The following is a 26451-nucleotide window of genomic DNA, read 5'->3' on the forward strand; positions in this document are numbered from 1 at the left end:
GATGCACTATATTAATCAAAAGAGAGTAATGAAATTAATAATTACTCAAGGCATTGAGTAATGATGCTGAAACCTCATCTTTTCTTATCAAAGGAATTAATTACATTAATTGAGATACTCTCTAGATATTGGCATCAGCATTCACCGCTGAAAAACCCATAATGGTTGACCACTAGTCTGAACAGTTAAAATAATTCAGCATATTATTTTAAATTGTAATAATATTTCACAATATTACTGTTTATTGTACTTCTGATCAAATAAATACAGCCTTGGTAAGCATAAAAGACTTTGAATATTCTTAATATTTATAATATATTTATTTTTAAAAATATTTTCATGATTTTTTTCTAAATTTCCAATTTCCCAGTGCTGGAAAACAACAATATTGCACTTCGGATGATCATGACATTCAAAGCAAAATGAGGGATACTCAAATCACATTGTACTGTTATCATTTCTAATGAAAGTATTGTTTATAGAGTATCTTTTTTGGGTACAGTGGAGATTTTCCAGACGGCTCTGTGTTTGTCTGAGCTGACTGTCTGGCAGTGAAGCTCTGGCTTCTCATATGGTGTTACACTGAACTGACTGTCACGTTGTGGGAGCCCCTCAAATGAGCTCATGTTTCATCCCGTCTCGTACCACTCCAGCGCAGTCCCACAGGACGCACGATCTACGAAGACGCACGGCGCTGCATGTGCACGGCAATAACAGGAACAAGCATGAAAACAACAAGCATGCGGTATTGGCCGTAATACGGCCCAACACACCGCCTGTTCTGTCATTTCAGCTCAGCTGACCTGACAGCCTCCAGCTCCCAGCGACCTGCCTGGCTGAGACATTAAAAGCCTCCATTTTCAATAATTGATTTGAAGTGGCTCTTCTGAGAAGCACCTTTAGGGTGGATTCTCTCAGTGATGATGCAGGAGCTAGCAAGCTAGCATTAGCCCAACCATCCAATTACGTCATTCCCATCCCATCCGTTCTTGGTTTCTAGGGCTGGCCGATATGATGGTGGTAATAAAACGTGTGATGGTACAGATTTTGCTGGATCTTTTATAAAGTGGTAAATACATTTGTGCAGCTATCAGTGTACAAGACTGCTTTATACTATGTACACGTGTGGGTGATGGAAACATGAAGTAATATGAAAATACAAAGTGGGATGGGTCCCAAATAAATCAAGATTAAAGGGTGTTGATAAGTACAGCATAAGTTTACTTGTTCTTACAGTTGCCACATTAATAGAGAATTCAACTGATCTGTTAATCAACTATGTAACATTGAAAGTGGCTCATTTAAAGGGTTAGTTCACCCAAAAATTAAAATTTTGTCATTTATTACTCACACTCATGTCGTTCCACACCCGTAAGACCTTTGTTAATCTTCGTAACACAAATTAAGATATTTTTTGTTAAAATCCGATGGCTCAGTGAGGCCTGCATAGCCAGCAATGACACTTTCCTCTCTCAGGATCCATTAATGTACTAAAAACAAATTTAAATCAGTTCATGTGAGTACAGTGGTTCAATATTAATATTATAAAGTGACGACAATATTTTTGGTGCGCCAAAAAAAACAAAATAATGACTTATATAGTGATGGTCGATTTCAAAACACTGCTTCATGAACCTTCGGAGTGTTATGAATCAGCGTGTCGAATCAGCAGTTTGGAGTGCCAAAGTCAAGTGATTTCAGCAGTTTGGCGGTTTGACACACGATCCGAATCATGATTCGACACACTGATTCATTTATTCTCCGAAGCTTAATGAGGTAGTGTTTTGAAATCGGCCATCACTATGTACGTCGTTATTTTGTTTTTTTTTGCCGCAACAAAAATATTGTCGTCGCTTTATAATATTAATATTGAACCACTGTACTCACATGAACTGATTTAAATATGTTTTTAGTACATTAATGGATCTTGAAAGATGAAATGACATGGCTGGCTATGCAGGCCTCACTGAGTCATCAGATTTCAACAAAAATATCTTAATTTGTGTTCCGAAGATGAACGAAGGTTTACAGGTGTGGAACGGCTTGAGGGTGAGTAATTAATGACATTATTTTCATTTTTGGGTCAACCTTGTCAGAATTATTTGTTTCATAATAGTAGTTTTACGGATTTGAATAAATGTTTTTTTGCATTTAACAGTGGTGAGCTTATTCATTATTCATGTTATGAATCTTTTTTTGTTTGCATCCATCATGATCCAGATAAAGAGGAAATTATCTGACAAGATGATGTGCCTTTCATTAGTATACACAACTGTACAAACATTTGAGTTTTTTTTTTTTTTTTTTTTTTGAAAGAAGTCTCTGTTCATCAAGGTTGCATTTTTTTCAGAATATAGTAAAAACTGTAACATTGTGAAATACTATTAGCATTAAAAAAAAAAAAAAAAAAAAAAAAAACTTTTTTCTATTGTAATGTATTTTAAAATGTATTCCTGTGATGCAAAGCTAAATTTTCAGCATCATTACTCCAGTCTTTAATGTCACATTATCCTTCAGAAATTATTCTAATATGATGATTTGGTGCTCAAGAAACATTTCTTAATATTATTAACAGTGTTGAAAACAGTTGTGCTGCTTAATATTTTTGTGGAAACCATACGTTATTTTCAGGTACATTTTGTGACATTATAAATGTCTTTACTGCCACTTTACTACCACAATAAAAGTTGAAAGCTGAAATATTAGTTTCTTTCTTTCTTTCTTTCCAAAAAAAAAAAAAAAAACCTGAACCCAGAACTTTTGAAAGGTAGTGTAATTCACAGGTAACATTCTAATAAATTCTGTTACATTTCCAGCAAAAATACTGTATTGTGATTTACAGATTGACCATGATATAAAATTACCCATACTATGATGTAACATTTTTATCATACCATCCAGCCCTTATGCTTTCTGACATAAATTTATAAGCATGCAAATGAATGCAAAAGAAGTCTAGGACAAACTCTTAAGAGTTTGTTGTAACTTTCAAACATCAGTTTGAAAAGTTTGAAAATGACATCATCTCCCTAAGAGTCCACATGTCAAACTCAGCTAGACATGCTCCCAGTTCACCTAGCAGAGTGCTCTAAAGTCTACTAAAAGCTGTGGCATCTCCCAGCGCATCTGTAGCAGTTGCTCAGTGACATCCTTGGAATTGACTTGAGATATAGTGAGCATTGGCTGAAAAGTTGCAATTGATTTCAGAGGACTGCAGCTTAGAAATGATCTCATATTGTGTGGCCTGTTTCGGAGAGATGTGCTACAGCTTTTCCGAGTGAATGTGATTTATGATTTTTACCTTGTGGATGAAAAACATTGGGTTCCGTTTAACCCAATCCCTAACTTGGGGATGGTCTGACAACCAGCCAGAACACCTTAGCATAGCGATGATGTTTTGCACAGACAAACACCACTCACATTGTCTTTAAAATGTAGTTAATCAATTATATTTTAAAATGTTAAAGAGTAGATAATTTGACCTCAAAGATCTCAAAGGTTGACAATGAGCCAGACCTGTAGGTAAGCGGGGAAAGCCTCCTCCAGTTTTGTCTTCTTTTTCCTATAGCGTTTCCGTATTTTAACTTCAGGATTGTCGGGAAAATCAGACAAAGGATGTTTTTCATCAATTGGAGTGTCAGGCGCTTGGTCACCCCAGCCTATCAGGACAGAAAAGAGAAACCATATTCATTATGCAGGTGAGTTTTACACCTAAAAATATACAGTATCTACATCAATGCAATATATTTTTGTTGTAATAATAACTTCTTATGTTAATCAATAGATCAGTCTAGATTAAGGGTGTCAAATATATGGCGATCGGGATGAGCCCAATCCAGCTTTATGCACTTATGCAGTGGTTGTGGACATTTGACAGCAGTTGATACATTCAAAAAGACATTAAAAAATAGGTATATAAAGACTGAAGATTGACTTAAGCTTCAACATAAGTACCTGCTGAATGATACTCACACTCATCTTTGCCTTGCAGGGTCTCAGAACCAGTGGAGTCCTTCCTGACCAAGGCCGGTTTGGCTCTGCCCGGACCTGTCCGGTTCCTCTGTCTGACCATGAAACCTCCAATACCTGAGTAAAATCAGAAACTCTTCAATATTAACATTTCAAATGAAATTCTGCATCACTTCTGCTGAAATTATGGTACACGTTGTTTAACATTTCAAATTCGGATTGGACTTCCGATTGTAATCAGAATACAATGCTCCATGTAAACGCACCAACTGACTGATATTTTTGTATCCAAGCAGTCATTCATTATGTTTTGGAATAGACTGCCAATGTATAGTTATAATAACATCTGATACAGTGGCACAGAAATTAATTTTTAAAAATTAAAATAAAAAAATAATTAATACATTTATTTGATTTATCTATCAATTAAGAAATAAAAAAATAAAATAAGAGAAGCTCTGTGCCTTTTACTCAATTCCTTTTTCTGATCACGCATAATTGTATCAAGTACAATCGTGCAAAATTTTCCAGCAGACCTGGCAATGCTGTGCTATGGACAATTATAACGAGAAATGCTCTCGTGCAAGGGAAACTGTGTTAGATTCTACTCTCACCTGGGCGGTAGGGCTTCCTCTTCCTCTTCTTGGAGGCATCTGTGTCTTTAGAGTCATCTTCTGCTGTGGCCTCTCTTTCAGGACTGGAGTCTGACTTCCCCTCACCGTCCACCATCTCCCCTTCTGCTGCAAAACACACACAGGCAAACAAATATACACAAAGCTGTCAGGAATCAGACACAGGTAAGCAAACCGCACACTCTGAGCTCCAGACCACAAGATAAAAAACTGTAATATGAGACACTTTAATATGTTTTACGCAACAGATTCAGACAACTGCAGTCCATCTGTGCTAAAAGTAACATTTCAAATCACTATAATGAGCTGCCTAGCTAGATAACTAGTTTTATGGCATCATAAGTGCACTCCCAACGTGAAGGCTGTTTTAAATTGTAGGTAGAAAATTACGCCACCTTCTAGGATACCTAATTTTCCTCTTAATTGGAGGCACAATCACATGGATCCTTTATGGATAATTCCAATGCTTTTCCATGAACTCACCAAAACATTCAAACATTCAAAAGATGAAAGAAATTATATACAGTGGTGGTCAAAATTATTGGCACCCTTGGTAAATATGATCAAAGATGACTAAAAATAAATCTGCATTATTTATCCTTTTGATCTTTAATTCATAAAATTAGCAAAAATCTAACCTTTCATTGAAGGAAAAGAATTGAAAGTGTGTGTGTGTGTGGGGGGGGGGGGGGGTCACATTATGAAATAAATGTTTTTCTCCAAAACACATTGGCCACAATTATTGGCACCATTTTATTCAATATTTTGCCAAGATAACAGCTCTGAGTTTTCTCCTATAATGCCTCATGAGTTTGGAGAACACCTGACAAGAGATCAGAGACCATTCCTTCATGCAGAATTTCTCCAGATCCTTCAGATTTCCAGCTCCATGTTGGTGCTTCTTCTCTTCAGTTCATTCCACTCATTTTCTAGATTGTTCAGGTCAGGGGACTGGGATGGTCATGGCAGAAGCTTCATTTTGTGCTCAGTGACACATTTTTGTGTTGGTTTTGATGTTTGTTTTGGATCATTTTCCTGATGGAAGATCCAACCATGGCCCATTATTGGATTTCTAGCAGAAGCAGTCAGGTTTTGATTTTTTATCTGCTGGTATTTGATAGAATCCATGATACCATGTATCTGAACAAGATGTCCAGGACCTCCAGCAGAAAAATAGGCCCACAACATTAAAGATCCAGCAGTATATTTAACCGTGGACATGGGGTACTTTTATCCATGTGTGCACCAAACCCATCTGGTGGGTTTGCTGCCAAAAAGCTTTTTTTTAGTTTCATCTGACCATAGAAGCCAGTCCCGTTTGAAGTTCCAGTCTTGTCTGACAACTGAATATGCTGGAGATTGTTTCTGGATGAGAGCAGAGGATTTTTCTTGAAACCCTCCCAAACAACTTGAGGGAATGTAGGTGCTGTTTGATCATTTTTTTAGGCTTTCTGAGACTCAAGACTCAACTAATCTCTGCAATTCTCCAGCTGTGATCCTTGAAGAGTCTTTGGCCACTCAAACTTTCCTCCTCACTGCGCATTAGGACGATTTAGACACACGTCCTCTTCCAGGCAGATTTGTAACATCTTTAGTTGATTGGAACTTCTTAATTATTGCCCTGATAGTGGAAATGGGGATTTTCAATGCTTCAGATGATTTCTTACAGCCACTTTCTATTTTGTGAAGCTCAACAATCTTTTGCAGCACATCAGAACTATATTCTTTGGTTTTACTCATTGTGTTGAATGTTTAAGGGAATTTGGCCTTTGTGTTTCCTCATGTTTGTACTCCTGTGGAACAGGAAGTCATGGCTGGACAATTTCATGTTCATGATCACCCTGGTGTGCAAAAAAATGTAAATATGAATGGGAATATACTTCAGAGATATTTTACTCATAAAAAAAATTCTAGGGGTGCCAATAATTGTGGCCAACGTGTATTGGAGAAAAACTTTTATTTCATAATGTGATTTCCCCCCCACTTTCAATTCTTTTCCTTCAATGAAAGGTTAGATTTTTGCTAATTTTATGAATTAAAGATTTACAGTCATCTTTGATCATATTTATCAAGGGTGCCAATAATTCTGACCACCACTGTAATATAAATCAAAAACTATGCATACACGCCAAGGTTTGAATGTATAAACAAAAGCATTTATTTTAGATTTAAGGCATTATGTTAGGTTGTGAACCCCTTAATACTCCATCTCTTAATTCACTTATCATCCAAGGAAATTAAACTATTGCAAAAAAAATAAAAAAGGTCGAGATGTAAGAAGCAGTACTTTTGGTGTCGTCAATGTCTCCATCTCTGGAGAGTTCAGTCTGTGGGTCTGGAGGAGTCTGCAGCACGGCCACACTGTTCTGGTTTATGATCTTCAGTTTGAGTTTGGGTTTGGAGCGTCTCCGGCGAGAGGCTGCATTGGCGAGACTCTGTAGCTGGGACAGACCAGACTCCGTGAGACAAACACCGTCCTGGGTGTACGTCCTCGACAGGTCTGTGGAACAGAAACATAGAGGAACCTCATTCGAAACACGAAGAACCGACTCAAAATAATGATTCACTCTCAACTTGTACATTATTATGGCCTGTGAGAAAGATTTACTCTACAAAAAAATAATATCTAGTTGATTAAATATTTCATAGCAAAGCATAACCAGAAACATTTATATTCAATATAGAAATTTTGGTAACACTAGGTTCCATTAGTTAACAATAATTAATGCATTAACTAACATTAACTAACAATAAGCAATTCATCTTTGTTAATGTTAGTTAAAAATACTATTATTTGTTAGTTCATGTCAGTTCAGGTCCATTAAATAAAATTAAAAGATACAATTTTTGATTTGAATAATGTATTAGTAAATGTTGAAATTAACATTACCTAAGATAAAGACTAAGATTTTTTCTTTGTTAGTTCATGAACCTTATTGTAAAGTGTTAATATAAATTCCATTACTTTTAAATGATAATAATCTGCCATTTTTATAATTCTGTTAAAAAAATGTTTTAGTAAATTACATCAACTTTACCAGGATCTCGTGTTTTTGTAAATCTCTGTGGCATAAGAACAGACTCGACTAAATCCAAATTGGATTTGGCCGGCATTCCAGGTGCTGTGTAATGAACACAAATACACAATATCAACCAAAAAAAAAAAAAAAGATTTATAAATGTAAAACAGACTGTGCTAAAGCAATGTTTGTGTTTACCAGGAGAAAGAGGGGTCTGGCCTTGGCACAGACTGCAGTCAAAGCTGGTATCTGCAATCTTCTCCACTTCCTCCTCCGAGTGGATCCCCTGACACGACGCATGCATCCACCTGCAGACAGGGAAACGACATGTTTGATATATTGCTATATATAGTAACTGTCTAGCAATCACTATTTTAACATCTTATCAAATACCGTGAAATATAAAATGTTGTAAATTTTTATATATATTATTTTGCATGGGCCAGCATCTCTTCCTCAGAAAATACATCCAGTAGGTTTTATAATGTTTCATGGCAGTGATTTGCAGTGAGTTGAATGGAATCCAAGCACACCAGCAGGTACACGCACAGCCCAGACCCAGAATGCTGGACCGCAGCTCACCTGTCACACTGGCGGCACTGCAGGATGATCTCCTCCTCATTGTAGTCCTGCTGGCATAGTGGGCATGATGCCAGGCTGGCACAAGGGGCACACTGAGTGTAATTATTCTGCCACTCACACCTCAGACCCGCAGACGTGGCGCCGCACTGCGTACAGGACACACACCTGTGGGAGGTCAAAGCAGACACAATGACATTAATCACCAAGCACGCGGCTCCACCAATTTTACCAACCTAATAACGGCTCACATCAATACAAGACAAGTAAAATAATTCTCATGAATAAAAGTCATTAAAATATGATTTTGTTAATAAAAATGTACTCCATTGTAACTAGCAAGTATTCTTAAATTAACCATGAGTAAAAAGTAGAATAGTTTTGTAAGACTATGTAAAAAATTATGGTTATCATCCATTATATTATTTTGAATATGCATTTAAATAGCAAAGAGTAAATTGTGAAACAATGTGGAATACCATTTGCATTTCCAGCTCCCATTGGGCACATTCTGCAAGGGCGGGTCTAAGCAGTAGGTATGGTAGCTGATGTCACAATCGTCACAGAGCAGCAGACGTCCCGGGTCACTGGCCTGACCACACGCCTCACACACAGTACACTCCAAACACCGCCAGCCTTTACTCAACACCACCTTAGTGATCTGACAACCAATACATGTCATTTAACATAAGGCAGCATGCATATGATGAGAGGACTTTCAAAAAGAAACGAAAGAACACAGCAGTTTTTAGTATGTTTTTTTTTTTTTTTTTTTTTTTAAACAGTGTAGCTTTTATATATTTTGAAAAATGTTTCGACTGTATTTGTCCATACAATGAAAGGGGTTAAAAACAACATTGTACTCAATTAACTTCAAGGACAAAAGAACGTTGAGATATTTTTCAAAATGACCATTACTTTTGTGTTCCACAGAAAAAAAAGGTGAATTTTGATGTCAATCGATTAAAATAAATAAAATAAAAAACCTAATTAATCTCACATTCTTCTGTAATTAATCGTGATCAACCTTAAACTTTTTTAATATGTTTATATTGTAATAATTTCACATTTAATCTCCAAATGAATGTAGAGACAACATAAAGACAGTATATTTTAAATATTTGGTCTAACAGGTAGGAAATATAGGCCTACAGTAATTGAATATAGTGATCAAACACTTCATAGTCTTCACTGTATAAATTATAAATTAAATATAGATTAATCCTAATTAAAGCTACAGAAGTTTAGTCAAGAGCACTGAGTGATTTTCTCTTTATCTTTTGTTCTTTGATTAACATTAATAACAGACATCACAGCAGCAGGTTTGTTAGGCTGCTGTCACTTTAAGATTTGGCGCTGCCGCACATGATGCAGATCAAATACACATCTGATGTCCTCACAACTCTTTACGGTCATTTAAGATTAATTTAAGTGATTTAAAGGTGCCATCGAACGTTTTTTTACAAGATGTAATATAAGTCTAAGGTGTCCCCTGAATGTGTCTGTGAAGTTTCAGCTCAAAATACCCCATAGATTTTTTTTTATTAATTTTTTTAACTGCCTATTTTGGGGCATCATTAACTATGCACCGATTCAGGCTGCGGCCCTTTTAATTCCTCACACATTCATACAGCTAATATAACCATCAAAATGGATCTTTACAAAGTGTTCGTCATGCATGCTGCATGCATACATCAGATCATGCAAGTATAGTATTTATTTGGATGTTTACATTTGATTCTGAATGAGTTTGATAGTGCTCCGTGGCTAAAGCTAACATTACACACTGTTGGAGAGATTTATAAAAAATGAAGTTGTGTTTATGAATTATACAGACTGCAAGTGTTTAAAAATTAAAATAGCGACGGCTCTTGTCTCCGTGAATACAGTAAGAAACAATGGTAACTTTAACCACATTTAACAGTACATTAGCAACATGCTAACGAAACATTTAGAAAGACAGTTTACAAATATCACTAAAAATAACATGATATCATGGATCATGTCAGTTATTATTGCTCCATCTGCCATTTTTCGCTGTTGTCCTTGCTTGCTTATCTAGTCTGATGATTCAGCTGTGCACAGATCCAGACGTTAATACTGGCTTGTGTAATGCCTTGAACATGAGCTGGCATATGCAAATATTGGGGTCATACATATTAATGATCCCGACTGTTACGTAACAGTCGGTGTTATGTTGAGATTCGCCTGTTCTTCGGAGGTCTTTTAAACAAATGAGATTTATATAAGAAGGAGGAAACAATGGTGTTTGAGACTCACTGTATGTCATTTCCATGTACTGAACTCTTGTTATTTAACTATGCCAAGGTAAATTCAATTTTCCATTCGATGGCACGTTTAAGACTGTGCTTATGAGGATACTCGACAAAGCGGACATTTTAGCATACTTTTGTGAGAACTCAATGTGGCCCTAATATATATAATGTATTACTTATGATTTAAAACAATAACAAATGCTTAAATATATCAATGCGGAGTTGATTGTTATCTTATAGTCTCCTTAAGTAATTTCAGTGGGTTCATTGGTTTGTAGCTTAGTAATATATATATCCTTAAGTAATTTCATTAAATTCATTAATTAAAGCTACCATCATCACCTCCAACACATTTAGAAAAAGGGAAAGATATAATGGCCTCATCCTGTAAAGTGTTCTTTTGTGCTGTGGCGCTGAAATATGCTCACCTTTATGTTAACACAGAAAGGGTGGTAACACTGTCCACACTGAGCACAGGCCAGGAGTCGACCCTCCACACCCTGTCCAAAACTACCACACACTACACACATATCCTAAGGAAACGAAAACACACACAAAATACCACTGTAAGAGAGCAGCAGACTCCACACATATGGCTCTAAGTAGCACCGACTGCTCAGAAACATTCACTTTTACCTGTTTCAGTGTGAACGTGTCTGTACTAGAGAAAATCACCACTGTATTGTGCATAGCGTTTTCCTCTTCGTCCTTGAATGTGCACATTGGTTCCATGATGTTTATCTGCAGAGATACAAACATACCATACAATAAATGGAAAAACAGTCGCACTATAGTTACATATCCACATATCAGAACAAACCATGAAGTAGCTGACAGATAATGTGACATACTCCTGGTGTTGGGATTGGAGGGACTCCATTTTTCATTCTGGCACGGCCACGTCCTCCCCGGCCTGTGACACCCGAACCCCTGGGCCGCCTCCTGCCGGGGAAGCCAGATCCTCGGCCCTGCAGACATGACAGAGAGACCATCAGGGTCATCCTCGCTGGCAGAGATTGATTCTCATCGAAAAGATGGAGCTAAAGGATTTAGTTTATGGATTAGCTTCTACTTTGCCCACTGGGAGCTTCCAATAGCTAGCAGTAACTTTTTAAGTGTGATATATATATATGCGCTTATACATTTGTAATTACACTGTAATAACTGTTCACTGACTGTGTTTGTGATGGGTTCATTTCATATCTCTGCAACAGATCACAGATAGTTTTTAAATATAGGGATCTAACCTCTTTTCTATGAATACACATGACCATTTTTTATAATGAATAAGGATTTAACAAAAATATTTTATAGACTTTTTAAAAGTTTGGGGTCAGTATTTTTTTTTTTTTTCAAAGAAATTAATACTTTTATTCAGCAAGTATGTATTAAACTGATCAAAAGTGATGGTAAAGTACAAAAAAATACATTCAAATAAATGCTGTCCTTTTAAACTTTTAATTATTAGAAAAAATCCTTTTGTGGTTTCAACAAAAATATTAGGCAGCACAACTGTTTTCAATATTGATAATAATAAGAAATGTTTATTGAGCACCAAATCAGCATATTAGAATAATTTCTGAAGGATCATGTGACACTGAAGACTCGAGTAATGATGAAAATGCAGCTTTGCATCATAGGAATAAATTACATTTTAAAATATATTCAAATACAAAGCAGTTATTTTAAATTGTAATACTATTTCCCAATATTAATGTTTTACCTCATTTTTGATCAAATAAATGCAGCCTTGGTGAACATAACAATCTTCTTTCAAAAACATATATATATAAAAAAATCTTACCAACCACAAACTTTTTTGCTCCTAAATATTTACATTACAAAAAAAAAATTGTATTGACTACAGAAATTTCCTTGATTTTTGTATTTGCATAATTCCAATCCAAGTAAATTTTTTAATGACATGAGCGTGGGATGAGGGTGGGGACTCTGTAAGGAGGATTTCAACTAAGCTAAGAAAAGCTTTTTAACTATATGATAGTATTGCTATAGCTAAAAAAAAAAAATGTTAGTTCAGTACTTTGTTAAATGATTTTACTAGATTAACAAACATGTCTGACAGGTGATTAAATGGATTGATAAAAGAAAGGCAAATGATGTAATGGTCCAAACAGTGTAGCCTTCAACTAATTTTCCTGTCATCTTGAAGTGAGTCAAACAAAAGAGAAAAGTAACCTCATCTTTTTCTCTATATACCACTTCAAAGAGCCTTTTTCAAACACTCTTGACAATTTAGTTCTTTTGCATTGACAGAACTGAAGCAATTTTAACTCAAGCAGGAAACGAATGTCCAAAGTTTTCTTTTCTCGTTGTGTTTATATTTAATGAATGGTCTACCAGCTCAACTTTAATGCACTGTGATCAAATAACCAACCCAAACCAAACACGACTCTCCCTCGATTTAACTAGCTGTCATAGTGGAGCAACATTCCCCATAATGACACCAATTTTGGAGAGACTGTGACACTCCGTGTGAGATGGCATCTGAGGGAGCTGCCAACACGGCTATCAGGCTGTTGAGAGGCCTCGGCCGTGTTATTCCAGCGATTTCACTTCTATTACGCTGTCAGCGCGTTTCCTTTCCTCAGGGGCTGTGCCATTCTGACTGTCACAATGAAAACCCTTTCCAAGAATTACACTCCCTCCCTTCCCTCCCCCATCTACTGTTCTTCTCGCTGGACCGTAATTTCACTCGTTCTTTCAACTTCTGCCTCTGCCACTCAGACTTGATGTTTTTTAAATTGGTCTTTTCATCGTCTCTTTTATTCTACCTGACTTTACAAAAAGTACTGTGGTGGTACCATGATACAATGATGGTACTGGATAGTAATACCACGGTACTGTGATGTAGCTTTACCCTGACACAGGACTAGGCGATGCTGTTAAATTACTTTTCAGCTCCTATCGTTTCATATTCGAGATGCGTCAATATTCATTTATTTGTTCCTGAACAGTTTAAAGTGGTGATTACACTTTCACCATTATTTTTAATTAAATTTCATTGAAATGTTAATAATTACAATAAAAAAATTCTAAATTTACAATATATATATATATATATATATATATATATATATATATATATATACACAGACTATAATTTATAAGTAAGTTTATACAACCCTACATATTAGAAAAAGAAAAAGATGATTTAAATTAGGCTAGAGACCAGAAATACCACTTCTTTATTGTTATGGTCAGGTTTTAAAATATATTTATTTAGATATTTATATATAATATTTGATGACACTTTATAGTAGATAACCAGTTAAGTATGCATAATTACATGCAACTAACCATAAACCAAACCCTAATCCTAACCCTATAGTACATATTTTTAATTAATATTACCTAATATTTAATTAGTATAACCTAATATTTCATAAAAGTCATATAATTATTTTTAGTTACTTAAATTATAAACACTATTACTAAAACACAAAAATATCATTTTATTCAATCAAATAAACTAAACAAAACCTAAAAAACAGAAAATTGCCATCAAATGAAGGTGTATCGCATCATCAGCTTCTACATTTCTAGTGTACTCGAAATATTAATAATTACAATTAAATTAATATTATATATATATATATATATATATATATATATATATATGTAAAATCACTGCAATTATATAGTGAATATTTAATATAACACTCGCTCCTATAAAGGCAAAGAATTACCACCTTATTCATATATAATGAAGTAACTGTTTCCATTCCATAAATTCCTTTTATTTATTCTTAAATCCTATTACTTATTCTTCCTTTTCCCCTGCTTCTTCTCCATCATAATCTCTCAGTAGATGCTATTTTTTCAGTGACCCTTCACATGTGGCGAATACTATCCAACATGCTCATTGTCAAGACATGATAATGCAATCGGACCTGGTCTGGCCCCCTGCCCAGATGATTATCCGGGTGGATCCAGCAGCTCAGGAACAGATGGACCTGTAGGCCAGCGAGACTCCTAGCAGAACCAACATTGCCACTGCGCGGCCCCCTGACCCCTCAACACGCAGCACATCTGCTCCTACCCATGGGCTACGGCTCACAACGTGAATACGTTCATAACTCATTTTCATTCATTAGCCCAAGTTAAACCGGGTTCATAGGAAGAAAAGCAATGTGCATGCTGGGAAAAAAATGGTTAGTCAACAGACCATGTTAGTGACAATCATAATGTGCTGCTGTTGTTTCTGACATGAAAAAAGCAGCACAGAATTTGTCTCGCTAAAACCCAAATCAAAGCTGTCCAAGATGAGCATTGTTATGACTTCATTTTCAATGTGTTGGCCCTGCAGCAACTCTAATATTCTCTGCATGAAAAGTCAAAGGTCTGGTGTGGTTTACATTTCATACATCTGTTATTTACTAGCTCTTGCTTTTCTTGAAAATTACTATGTATTCCTATTACTTCCTATTGCTTGAAAATCACTATTAACACTAGGGCTGCCCCCTAATAGTAGACAAACTATTAGTCGACCAAAATTATATTAGTCGCTTAGTCGCAGGGGGAAAAAAATCCACAGGAAGTGGTGAAGTCACAGTCTGTGATGAACAGATCGTTAACAACTGATCTATGTGATAATTACAGTACATCGGGCAATACATCCAAATGCTCCCCTATCATTCATCAACCTCAAATATTGCTTATCTCCTGAAACAAGTAAGTAGTAGCAACTTTACATGGACGCTCGCTTTAACGTTAACCTACAAAAATTGTGGGCTATTCCAGTGTTTGTGTGGAGTGTGAAAGCTGAAAAGTAGTGCGCTTACTGCATGACAGCTAACATGGAGGCGCCGGTGCGATCACTTGCATTTAAAACACTCCGTCATTTTTTATCATACAGATAAGAGTAATACATATTTTGAATGTGTGAAGAGCATACTTTTATTTGTGTGCACTCACAATAACAACAAAATGTTATAATGTATACAGGGTACGCTTTCTGCCATCTCTTTCTGTGAAAAAAAAAAAAAAAAAACGAAACTCTTTGTGAATGTAAACTTGCCTCACAGACATGAAAATATATCTATAGAAATCGAAATGTCTACTTTTAAATTAACCTATTCAAATGAAAAACAAATATTCTCAGGTTATGCAATCCATATGAAACGTGCATATAGGTGCATTAGGGTTAGGGTTATTATTGTCAACTTCATCACTGCAGAAAACACTAGTTTATCAATTATTAAAATGTTAAAGCAGTCTCCTTGCTGTTTTTCCCCCGACACAAGCAAAGCAAGCTTTATGTGTGCGCTTGAACGCTGATTAGGCTATGTGGGCATTAAAATGTCTATTATGATTTAATGGTTTATTAATAAACGTGTGATTAATTGACTAATCGCTTGAAATTAACGAATACTATTTGAACAGAAAAATCTTTAGTGGAGGGCAGCCCTAATTAACAATGATATCAATTTACAACTTAGATAACACAATTTTAACTTTTTTTTTTTTTTTTTTTTTTTTTTTTTTTTACACCTGAAACATGTAAAATATGTTCAGTTTCAAAACATTACTGAACACATTATATTGTGTGCAATTATTTGAAAACCAAACATCTGCTGTTGAGACTGAGGATATCTGGGGAAGGTTCTTTAAAGAGTGCAGGAATAATAAAAAAATAAAAATCTTAATTATTCCAAACTTGTGTTAATTATATGTTACTAATTCATGATAAAATACTATTATTAAAATATAATATAATATAATATTATATATATATATATATATATATATATATATATATATATATATATATATATATATATATATATATATATATACATACATATTATATGACGATGTATACATTTAATTATAATGTATATAATAAAATTGGTATTTTGAATTTAATTGATAAACTATATTAAAATGTATAAAATAAATAAATAAATAAACACATTAAAAAAATATATATAAAGGAAGGGAAGCCCATCAACTGAAGGCGAGCCGAATCGGCTATTTCCAGTATAGATTGCTTCATTGACTATAATGAGAACAATTTAGTATCGTCATGTCGCAAAGTTGCAGCTGAACTTCCACCTGAGGGCTGTGTAATATTTAGCTGTATTTACCACACGGATTATCCAGGCGGCCATGCTGTGGGGCTGCCTGCTCTTTGGCCCGTCCCAGCCCTCAGTCGGGTCAAGGGACCATGAGGGGGAGCTCGGTCTGCGGGAGGCGCTCCATGCTCCCTGAAGATGGGGTGGGTTAGAGAGAGAGAGGAGGAGATGTGGGCGAGAACATGCAAAAACTTAAATACAGCCAGCAAAGAAACATACAGATACATGCATGTACAAACAGACATGGTTAACAGAGAATGTGACACATTAGAGCTGTGAATGAACTAAAAACATGACATTTGAGACAAAGCGTTTCCTGAAAAAAATACATCTGATTAAATTGCTCTCAAACATGCAAACAAAAATCTTCCTTTGGATTAGAAGTACTGCTTCCAGGGCAAGACTGTTATCTTTCGGTATGCATAAAGTGAAAGACTGCATGCGCAAATGATGGAAAGGACCGGCGAAACAGAATCCTCCGCTCTAGGAAGATGACTGATGAAAAATGTCATCAGTGCCTTAAGAGACAATATTTAAAAGGTCAAGTGTGTAGCTAAATGGAATTTAAAAAACAGAATTCAAACAGATTTAAGGCCTGAAAAGTTTGGGGTCGGTACGATTTTTTAAAATGTTTTTGAAGTCTTGTTAAAGCACTTGAATGACTTTCCTTTTCTTGCTGTTAATAGACCTTTCGTCTGCGATTCGTTGCCCTTTTGCTTTTCATTCTTGGTGTGAACAGGCCTTTACTGTTGTAGAGAGGCCTGGCATCAGAATGCCTGTGCTACCTTTGTTGCCATGACAACAGAGACACTTGCTGTCTTGTTTACAAACGCATGTGATTATGTCAGCTCGACAACACATGACTCGAGCACACAAAGGGTGCAAAAGAGCAGGCCTCTTACAGCCGTCTAATTCCTCTAATTAATCCGTTTGTGGCTATAAAGTTAATTAATACTTAGCGATCATCCGGAAATCACGATGATGGCTGTGAATTAAGACTTGCTCAATTAAAATGTAAAGCTGCCTGAAGTGAAATTAACACGTCTGTTTTTAACCAAATATGCAAATGCGTGTATACGCTTGTTGGAATGTAGTTGCTCAAGGGAGTTGTTCTGAGGAGCATTCTGGGTGCATCTCTCTCCATGTCTGTCAGGAGAAACACTGTCTTGTTAGAAAGTATACTCAAGGAAGGTAGCCATCAAGGCACATCGATGTGATTGATTTTGGCTCCTTCGCTGCTTATGATTTTTCACAATTTTGTGCTTGTGATTCGGCGGTTGATGGAATGAATAAAAAAAATAAAAAAATCAGCAGACAGATCAGCTGAAAGCAGGACATTAATTCATAAATGTCCATTTCTTTCTTCTTTTTTTAAACGTATGATTAATTTTCTACTAAGAAAATAATTGAAGTCAATAAATATTCACTTGGTTATGTCTAAAGCTCACTTGAATTTTAAACTTCATTAGATCTAGAGTTCTGGATCATTAGACATGACGTTATTTTTCCCTGGAAGCCAGTCTGAATAAAACGGTCAGACTGCAAGGCAGATGCCTTCGTTTTTCGGACACAGCCTTAGTGAATTAGAGGCTGTTTGGTTAACAGGAAAACACAATCAGAAACAGGATGTGATGAATGATGATCTGATGGCTGAGTATGACATGTATGTGAGAAGTCTGATGCTGAGATAATTCCCTTTGAATTAATATTTGAAGCCTGTGTCATCTCATAAAACGTTCAATTTATCACACATATTGTCTATAATAAAGCTTCCAACCATGGAAGTTCACGTTTCCCATGTATCGTCTATTGTTATTGTGTTCTAGCACAAAATTAACCTTTTACATTCACCAATATTTCCAGTAAAGAGCATGTCTGTATGATTAGACATATGGAAACACGTTTAAGAGTAAAAAACGAAACAGCTAATCACAACAGTGTGGCATAATGTAGCAATTACAAGAAATAGTCACAATTCTGAAAAAATTATCAATTGTGAGAAAAAGTCACAATTATGTGAAATAGCGTCACAATTGTGAGATATTGTGAGAAACAAAGTCACGCTGACAAGAAATAAAGTTGCAATTGTGAGATATACGGTCACAATTACAGGTAACATTTTTGTAGTTGTGATATATGTCATATTGAGATATAATATTGCAATCATAAAAAATAAAACCACAACTGTGAGATATATGGTCACAATTACAGAAAAAAATTGCAATTGTGAGATATACGGTCACAATTACAGGAAACATTTTTGTAGTTGTGAGATATGTCATACTGAGATAAAGTCACAATTACAAGAAATATTACAATTACGAGAAATAAATTCACAATTATGAGAAATAAAGTCACAATTGTGAGATATATGTTCACAATTACAGGAAAAAAATGCAATTGTGAGATAAAACGTCATATTGAGAAAGTCACAATTACGAGAAATAAAGTTGCGATCATAAGAAATAAATTCACAACTGTGAGATATATGGTCACAATTGCATGAAACATTTTTGAAGTTTTGAGCTACCATGTCAAATTGAGATAAAGTCGCAATTACAATAAATAACATTGTAATTATGAGAAATAAAGTCACAATTGATATATGGTCACAATTACAGGAAAAATTGCAATTGTGAGATGTCATATTGAGATATAATGTTGCAATCATAAAAAATAAAACCACAACCGTGAGATATATGGTCACAATTACAGAAAAAAAATTGCAATTGTGAGGTGTCATATTGAGAAATAACATTGCCACAATTGTGAGATATATGGTCACAATTACAAGAAATAACGTAGTTGTGTGATAAAAAGCAGAAACTATAAGAAATACCTTTGCAATTGTGATATATAAAGTCAAATTATGAGATATAAGATAATTTCATGAGATATAAAGTCACATTATGAGAAATACGGTCACAATTACAAGAAATAGTTGTGACTTTGCTGTTGAGATCACAAATAACGAAACAGAATTGAGTCGGACACGCCGAAAACAGTGAACTGAATTGAACCGAACCGAATTTAATTGACTGTTTGAACCAAACCTTTTGCTTATTAATTAACCTACAAAAAGCTATCTGCAAATGATGAATTAAATAAACCACCACAGAACTGATCATAAAGTGTATGACTGACCTGCTTGACTCTGGGCCTTCCAGGTGAAAACTTCCTCTTAGAGATGGCTGGCTTGCCCATGCCGATTTTTGGAGTGAGTGGTATGAAGGTGGATGAAGGCACATTGCTAATGGCTTCTCCTGAGACAGCCTGGGCCAGGGCCTGGAGCTGGGACACCCCCTGCCCAACCGAGGGGAATGCCTCAGGCTGCCTGCATGGAGGTTGCTGTAACGACGTCCTCTCCTCCACCAGTGAGCTCAGCTTGGCCAAGCATCGCTGATCAACATCCATAGAGATGTCCGTTTCCTCCGCGCAGCTCTCAGGAATAATGTCGTGCTGCTGCAACATAACATCCATTTCCTCCTGGCTTTGAACCACTGGCGTAGTCTTATCAGTACTAACCTCAGGCTCTACAGTAACTCCATGCGCCTTTGAGGAAGGTTCCTCTGTGAAGGAAACCTCCATGGGTTCTTCCTCGTGGGAAGTACAGGCTGGAGTTGGCTCTTTGGTGGGTGATAGGTTGGATTTCTGCTCCTCCAGGCAGGGCTTGCTGTCATCCTCATTTTTGGAAATGTTTTCCGTAAGCGTAGCTGACGTCTCTGGAAGCTCCTCTGTTTCAAAGGATGTCACAAGCTGCTGGACTGTGGACGTCTCTGGAGCTGAATCCAGTTTCTGCTCGTGTGGCTCTGAATCTTCAGGACCTTGTGTCTTATGAGGAGATGTAACTGCAACATAGAACGTCGCAAAATGACTTTTCAAAGATTTAAAATATAATACACAGGGATTTTCTACTGCAGGTCAGAAGGTAAAATTTAACCATAATGTTATCATTTTAACAATACTGACCATACTGTCAAAAATTTTATAAGTAGTAGGCTGTTTGGGCTTTTTTACTACTGTTTGATTCAGAGCACAAATATGATATAGAACTATCTAAATCTATCATAATTATAATGAATGCAACTTTAATGACAGATTTAAATGAAATATTCATTGAGAGAGTTAATCGATTATTTGTACATTACATACTACAAAATAATTTAAAATGGGTTTGTAAATGTAATCAGGTGAATAAAAAAAAGAAAAGAAAAAAAAAGAAAAGAAATGGCAGCCTTATACATTTGGTCAGGTACAACAAAATATATTTTGTTGGCATGTAAAAGCAAAGTGGACTATTAAGCATTAGAGAAAATGTTTTGCATTTAAATACATTCAATAATGCAATTAAATTATATTAATATTCCCTTAAATTAACCTTAAATTAAATGTACATTTATTCATTCAGGAGATGCTTTTATCCAAAGTGACTGCCAAAAAGGAAAAATACAAGCAATTTATCATACAAGAGCCATTAACAACATAAGAATTAATACTAAAGCAGGGTAGTAAACAGCTAGAGAAGTCAAATACTATTTTTTCCCCCATTAAAAATTTATTTGTAATTTTTTATATATTTATTTGTTACAGTTATAGACTACGTGAATCAAACAAAGAACGTTTTTTTTTTTTTTTCTTAATCTTTATCAAAATGTGCATGTATCAACCACCTGGTTCCATTCTGACATGCAACATCCACTTTTCACGACCCAATCCCAATGTACAAAATCACATTCTGTCCGATTACATTTACTCTTGATGAATATCCTGCCCTGAATATGTCAGATTACATAAATAAAATGGGATGTGAATGCTGTTTTATGCTGACTTCAATTTTTAATTCAGTATTTATGGTTATGGACTAGTTAATTGCTTGTGGAAAATGAGTGTCTTCAACTATTATCAAATATCCATTAAACTGTCAGAGGAAAACTGAATTTTTCAACAAATTCATTCTCAACCACTTGTTTTGAACAAAAGACATATACAGGAATCTTGGTTATGGTTAAGATAAGGGCATCTTCAATAACTACATGTATTAAATATATGTATGTGTCGCTGAAAGCAAACAGAGTAGATAAAGTACCTGAAGTTCTTTCGTTTTCTGTGCCGTGGTGTGAGGTCTCGCTGGACTCTGGCTTGGCTAAATCGCCACTAGCATCTGCACCAATTTCTAGAGGAGGGGGGAAAAAGTCAATAGTGTGTCTCGACTTATGTTATGTAATACAAACTGCTCCAAGCACTAGTGGAAATAATTACAGGACTGGAAAAACAACTCAACAGGATAGAAAAGTGCAGGGGAAAGTGTGAACGCAGGCACATATGGCATGTGTGTTGTTCAGAAAACATTGCGCTCAAGAGAATACAATGGCTTTGAGCAGTACACAAGTACTGACGGTAATCTTCGCCTCCTCCTATTAGGACAATTTATCCAGTGTCTCCATATACACATGCTGTACGTTTGATTTGTGGTTCTGACTACACTATTGAATGCTTTATTGTCCTCTTATACGGTCTTTAACATCGCACTCTTCTGTTCAATGTATGTTTGGAACAAAAAATTTCCACCTCAAGCACTTTAATTCATTGATTCTGAGGGCCTTATCAGATAAATCACCTCTTATCTCCACTCGGAACAGATAACCAGCCATTACAGAAAGCACGCAATCACAAAAGACTAAATGACTATCGTCCGAAGCGGCTGACATCAGCTGAGCACCATCTGAAGTAATTAGAGGGCAGATTTCTTTCTAATCAGAAGAGCAAAGATAGATCATGATTCTGATCTGGACCTGTGACTGCTATAATAGAGAGAAGATACGGACCTACAATAATGACTCGTGCTTTCGGTTATTCAGCACATCTTTTAATTACGGGAAGAAGTGATACATGCTACTTATGTGCTGTTATGTCAGATGAAGTCACTTCTGGGTAATAGAAGACATTAAAGGCGCTCTAAGCGATTTTGGGTGGAGTAACTTCCTGTTGACGTTCGAAGTGTTGTCAAACAAAACAGAGGCTAGCTAGACCCTCCCTCCTACTCCTCCTGGCCCTCTCCTCCGTGCTTCCTGAAACAGTCATGAACGCGCATTTAAAATGTAAGTAGCTTGCGTATTGACGCTGCTTGTCGGTTATTGGCTGGAGCATGTTAATTATGTTAAGTGGTCCAGGCTGCACCAGTTTGTTTTTATTGCAGTTTTCGGAGCTTGTGGCGACTACAGAGACCGCGTTTTTTTACAGTGTGTTCAGGGGACAGGCAGCTAGCGGATAGTGAGGCGATGTTTGCGGTATGTGACCAAAAAAAAATTGGGCCTAAAAACGCGTCAAATCGCTTAGAGCGCCTTTAAAAGGAAAAATACTGTTATAAACCCAATTCTTTATGAGACACACAGCTGTGGAAGCACACTCATAGTCAATGTCAAGATGTGGACTAAGTTAAAGGCCATACCATACAGGTTACTGACCGATTTTAGAACTGTTTTTAATTTATTGGCATCAGACATTATTGGATATTTAATTGCTCATACACATTTCCTCTATTTTTACATTTAGATTGCTTTTAACATTCATCTATCAATCCCTTTAAATTAATCTTTAAAAAACATGAAAAAAAACTGTTAAATGTAATCTTTAGTAAATCTCAGAATGAATATCCATTTGAACATCCTTGATTTTTCCGTATTTATGCGTATTTCAGTATTTTCCGACCTGAAATGTATGACCCACATGAATAGCATAAATCTGAGAAAAAAAAATTGTTGGTAGCTGCTTCTAACTGTGCTGCAAGAGCTCACAGTGCTATCTGCGGGACACTAAGTTAGTCAGGGCTTAAAGCGCCAAAATCGGCGTTGCAACGATTACTTGCCACTTGCCTGGTAACTTTATGAATTTTGACCATACATGGTTGTGAGAATGTGATCTGGTTTAGTGCGATCATCAAATCACAAAGGCTGTGATGTAATTATATAAATATATGGTCTGATGTGCATGTTTCAGAATAAAGCACAGCACTGTTCATTTTTAGGTTTTCGTTTTTTGTTTTTAACTGCTGCCGGATAAATTTGCGATGCCTAATTTTACTTGCAGCAAAAATAATGATTTTAGTTTTTAGTGTTGTATTTTGAATTTATTTATATTTATAACATTTATCAGTTATTGGCCATAACATGAAAAAAGAGTGTTATTTTAGTATTATTTATATAGTTTTATAGTTTTTTATTAAAGGTGCTCTAGATTATGTTTTTAAAAGATGTAATATAAGTCTAAGGTGTCCCCTGAATGTGTCTGTGAAGTTTCAGATCAAAATACCCCATAGATTTTTTTTATTAATTTTTTTAACTGCCTATTTTGGGGCATCATTATAAACGCGCCGATTTTATGCTGCGGCCCCTTTAAATCCCGTGGTCCACGCCCACAGAGCTCGCGCTTGCCTTAAACAGTGCCTTAACAAAGTTTACACAGCTAATATAAGCCTCAAAATGGATCTTTACAAAGTGTTCGTCATACATGCGGATTATGTGAGTATTGTATACTGTTATATTGTTTACTTCTGATTTTGAATGAGTTTGATAGTGCTCCGTGGCTATCGGGTAATGCTACACTGTTGGAGAGATTTATAAAGAATGAAGTTGTGTTTATGCATTATACAGACTGCAAGTGTTTAAAAATGAAAATAGCGACGGCTCTCTTGTCTCCGTGAATACAGTAATAACCGATGGTAACTTTAACCACATTTAACAGTACATTAGCAACATGCTAACGAAACATTTAGAAAGACAGTTTACAAATATCACTAAAAATATCATGTTATCATGGATCATGTCAGTTATTATTGCTCCATCTGCTATTTTTCACTATTGTTCTTGCTTGCTTACCTAGTCTAATGATTTGGTTGTGCACAGATCCAGACGTTAATACTGGCTGCCCTTGTCTAATGCCTTTTATAATGTTGGAAACGTGGGCTGGCATATGCAAATATTGGGGGCGTACACCTGACTGTTACGTAACAGTCGGTGTTATGTTGAGATTCGCCTGTTCTTCGGAGGTCTTTTAAACAAATGAGATTTATATAAAAAGGAGGAAACAATGGAGTTTGAGACTCACTGTATGTCATTTCCATGTACTGAACTCTTGTTATTTAACAATGCCAAGATAAATTCAATTTTTCATTCGAGGGCACCTTAAATATTTTGAATATTAATATTTTTAATTTTTATTTATTTATTTATTTATTTATTGTAATTGCATTGTGCTTCTGTCATTTTTATTAGTTTTTGATTTTAAAGCATTACTATTTAGGGGTAGTTTATTTTTACTCCAGTTTTCTTTTTAACCCAGTTTAAGTTTTTATTTATTCTCAGTTAGTAATTTTAGTGCTTCAGCTTAAACTAAAAAAATTAGAAGTACTGTCTTCATCTAATATTTATTCTAATATGTTTTTAAAAGCTTTTGTTTTATTTAACAATAATAGCTCTGATTTGTATTGACCAAAATTTTAATAAAATTTTAATAATTTTAATATTAACACCAATATTGAAATTCTGGTTGATAAGTCGTTTTTGTAAAGCTAATAAATGGTAGTTTTTGACTGAGAAGGAAGTTTTGAGTTGTGAAAGATACAGTAGGTTTTCATAAACCACTTGCACTCTTTGATCCCCACTCATATCTGATCACCTGCTGAGTCTCAGAGCCATTTAAATTGTGGAGTCGCCATGGTAACCTCTGGTTCAAGGTCACGTCAAAAGACCAATGGTCCAATAAGCACATATTTTGCTCTTATAAGTCTCCCATTCATAATCCATTAGGCACATATGGGGACTTTCTCTAATGGGTGAACACTGCTGGATCATGACATGTAACATAATTTAATGTTACATTAGAGAGAGCGCGAGAGAGTAAAAGCTAGAGAGAATGACCAGCCACACTAGACCAAGAGTCATTAGGCATCATCTACAGAGGTGAACAAGGTTAACTCTCTGCTGTAAACAAGCCTCTCTAAAATCGATGTGAGGGTCAAAGATCAATAAGCAAAAATCTTTTTTTTTTTTTTTTTTTTTTTTGAAAAGCTAGTTGCGGCAAAGGCATCATCTTCATCCAGCTGTCATCCACACCACCACCTGTTGCCACGTAACTAATTTTAAAATACCATCCTACTAATAATACTAAGTACTACGACTAATAATAATAATAAATGTAATGTTTAAATAAACTGTATTATTTTTAAGAAATATCAAAGCCAAGATATGTTATCATTCATGTTTTATTCATTCATATTTTAATCAGAAATGTCAGGCTTCTGAAAAGTATGTTGATTTCTATGCACTCAATACTTGGTTGGGCCTCCTTTTGCATTAAATAAATTCAATGAACTACTGCATCAATGCGATCAATTTAAAAAAAAAAAAAGTGTGGCATGGAAGCAATCAGCCTGTGGCACTGCTCAGGTGTAATTAAAGCCCAGGGTGCTTTGATAGCGGCCTTCAGGTCATCTGCATTGTTGGATCTGGTGTCTCTCATCTTCCTCTTGACAATACCCCATAGATTCTCTATGGGGTTCGGGTCAGGCGAGTTTGCTGGCCAATCAAGCACAGTAATACCATGGTCATTGAACCAGCTTTTGGTACCTTTGGCAGTGTGGGCATGTGCCAAATCCTGCTGGAAAATGAAATCAGCATCTCCATAAAGCTTGTCAGCAGAAGGAAGCATAAAGTGCTCTAAAATTTCCTGGTAGATGGCTGCGTTGACTGTGGACTTCAGAAAACACAGTGCACCAACACCAGCAGAAGACATGGCAGACCAAATCATCACTGACTGTGGAAACTTCACACTGGACTTCAAGCAACATGGTTTCTGTGCCTCTCCACTCTTCCTCCAGACTCTG

The 26451-nt window shown here is 35.8% G+C and overlaps 1 protein-coding gene across 1 annotated transcript in view; it reads right to left on the minus strand.

Moving 5' to 3' along the window:
• Nucleotides 1-26451, minus strand: part of kmt2cb (lysine (K)-specific methyltransferase 2Cb) — a 133666-nt gene that overhangs the window by 41346 nt on the left and 65869 nt on the right. The window contains 14 exon segments of the mRNA XM_048165067.1: nucleotides 3517-3659; nucleotides 3973-4086; nucleotides 4584-4709; nucleotides 6889-7101; nucleotides 7640-7723; nucleotides 7820-7929; nucleotides 8204-8368; nucleotides 8680-8861; nucleotides 10905-11009; nucleotides 11113-11217; nucleotides 11328-11444; nucleotides 16584-16703; nucleotides 19716-20419; nucleotides 21658-21744. Of these exon segments, the coding sequence (XP_048021024.1) occupies nucleotides 3517-3659; nucleotides 3973-4086; nucleotides 4584-4709; nucleotides 6889-7101; nucleotides 7640-7723; nucleotides 7820-7929; nucleotides 8204-8368; nucleotides 8680-8861; nucleotides 10905-11009; nucleotides 11113-11217; nucleotides 11328-11444; nucleotides 16584-16703; nucleotides 19716-20419; nucleotides 21658-21744 (2375 nt within the window).

Source organism: Megalobrama amblycephala, linkage group LG17 (genome assembly GCF_018812025.1).
Source record: "Megalobrama amblycephala isolate DHTTF-2021 linkage group LG17, ASM1881202v1, whole genome shotgun sequence".
In the NCBI taxonomy this organism is placed as follows: domain Eukaryota; kingdom Metazoa; phylum Chordata; class Actinopteri; order Cypriniformes; family Xenocyprididae; genus Megalobrama; species Megalobrama amblycephala.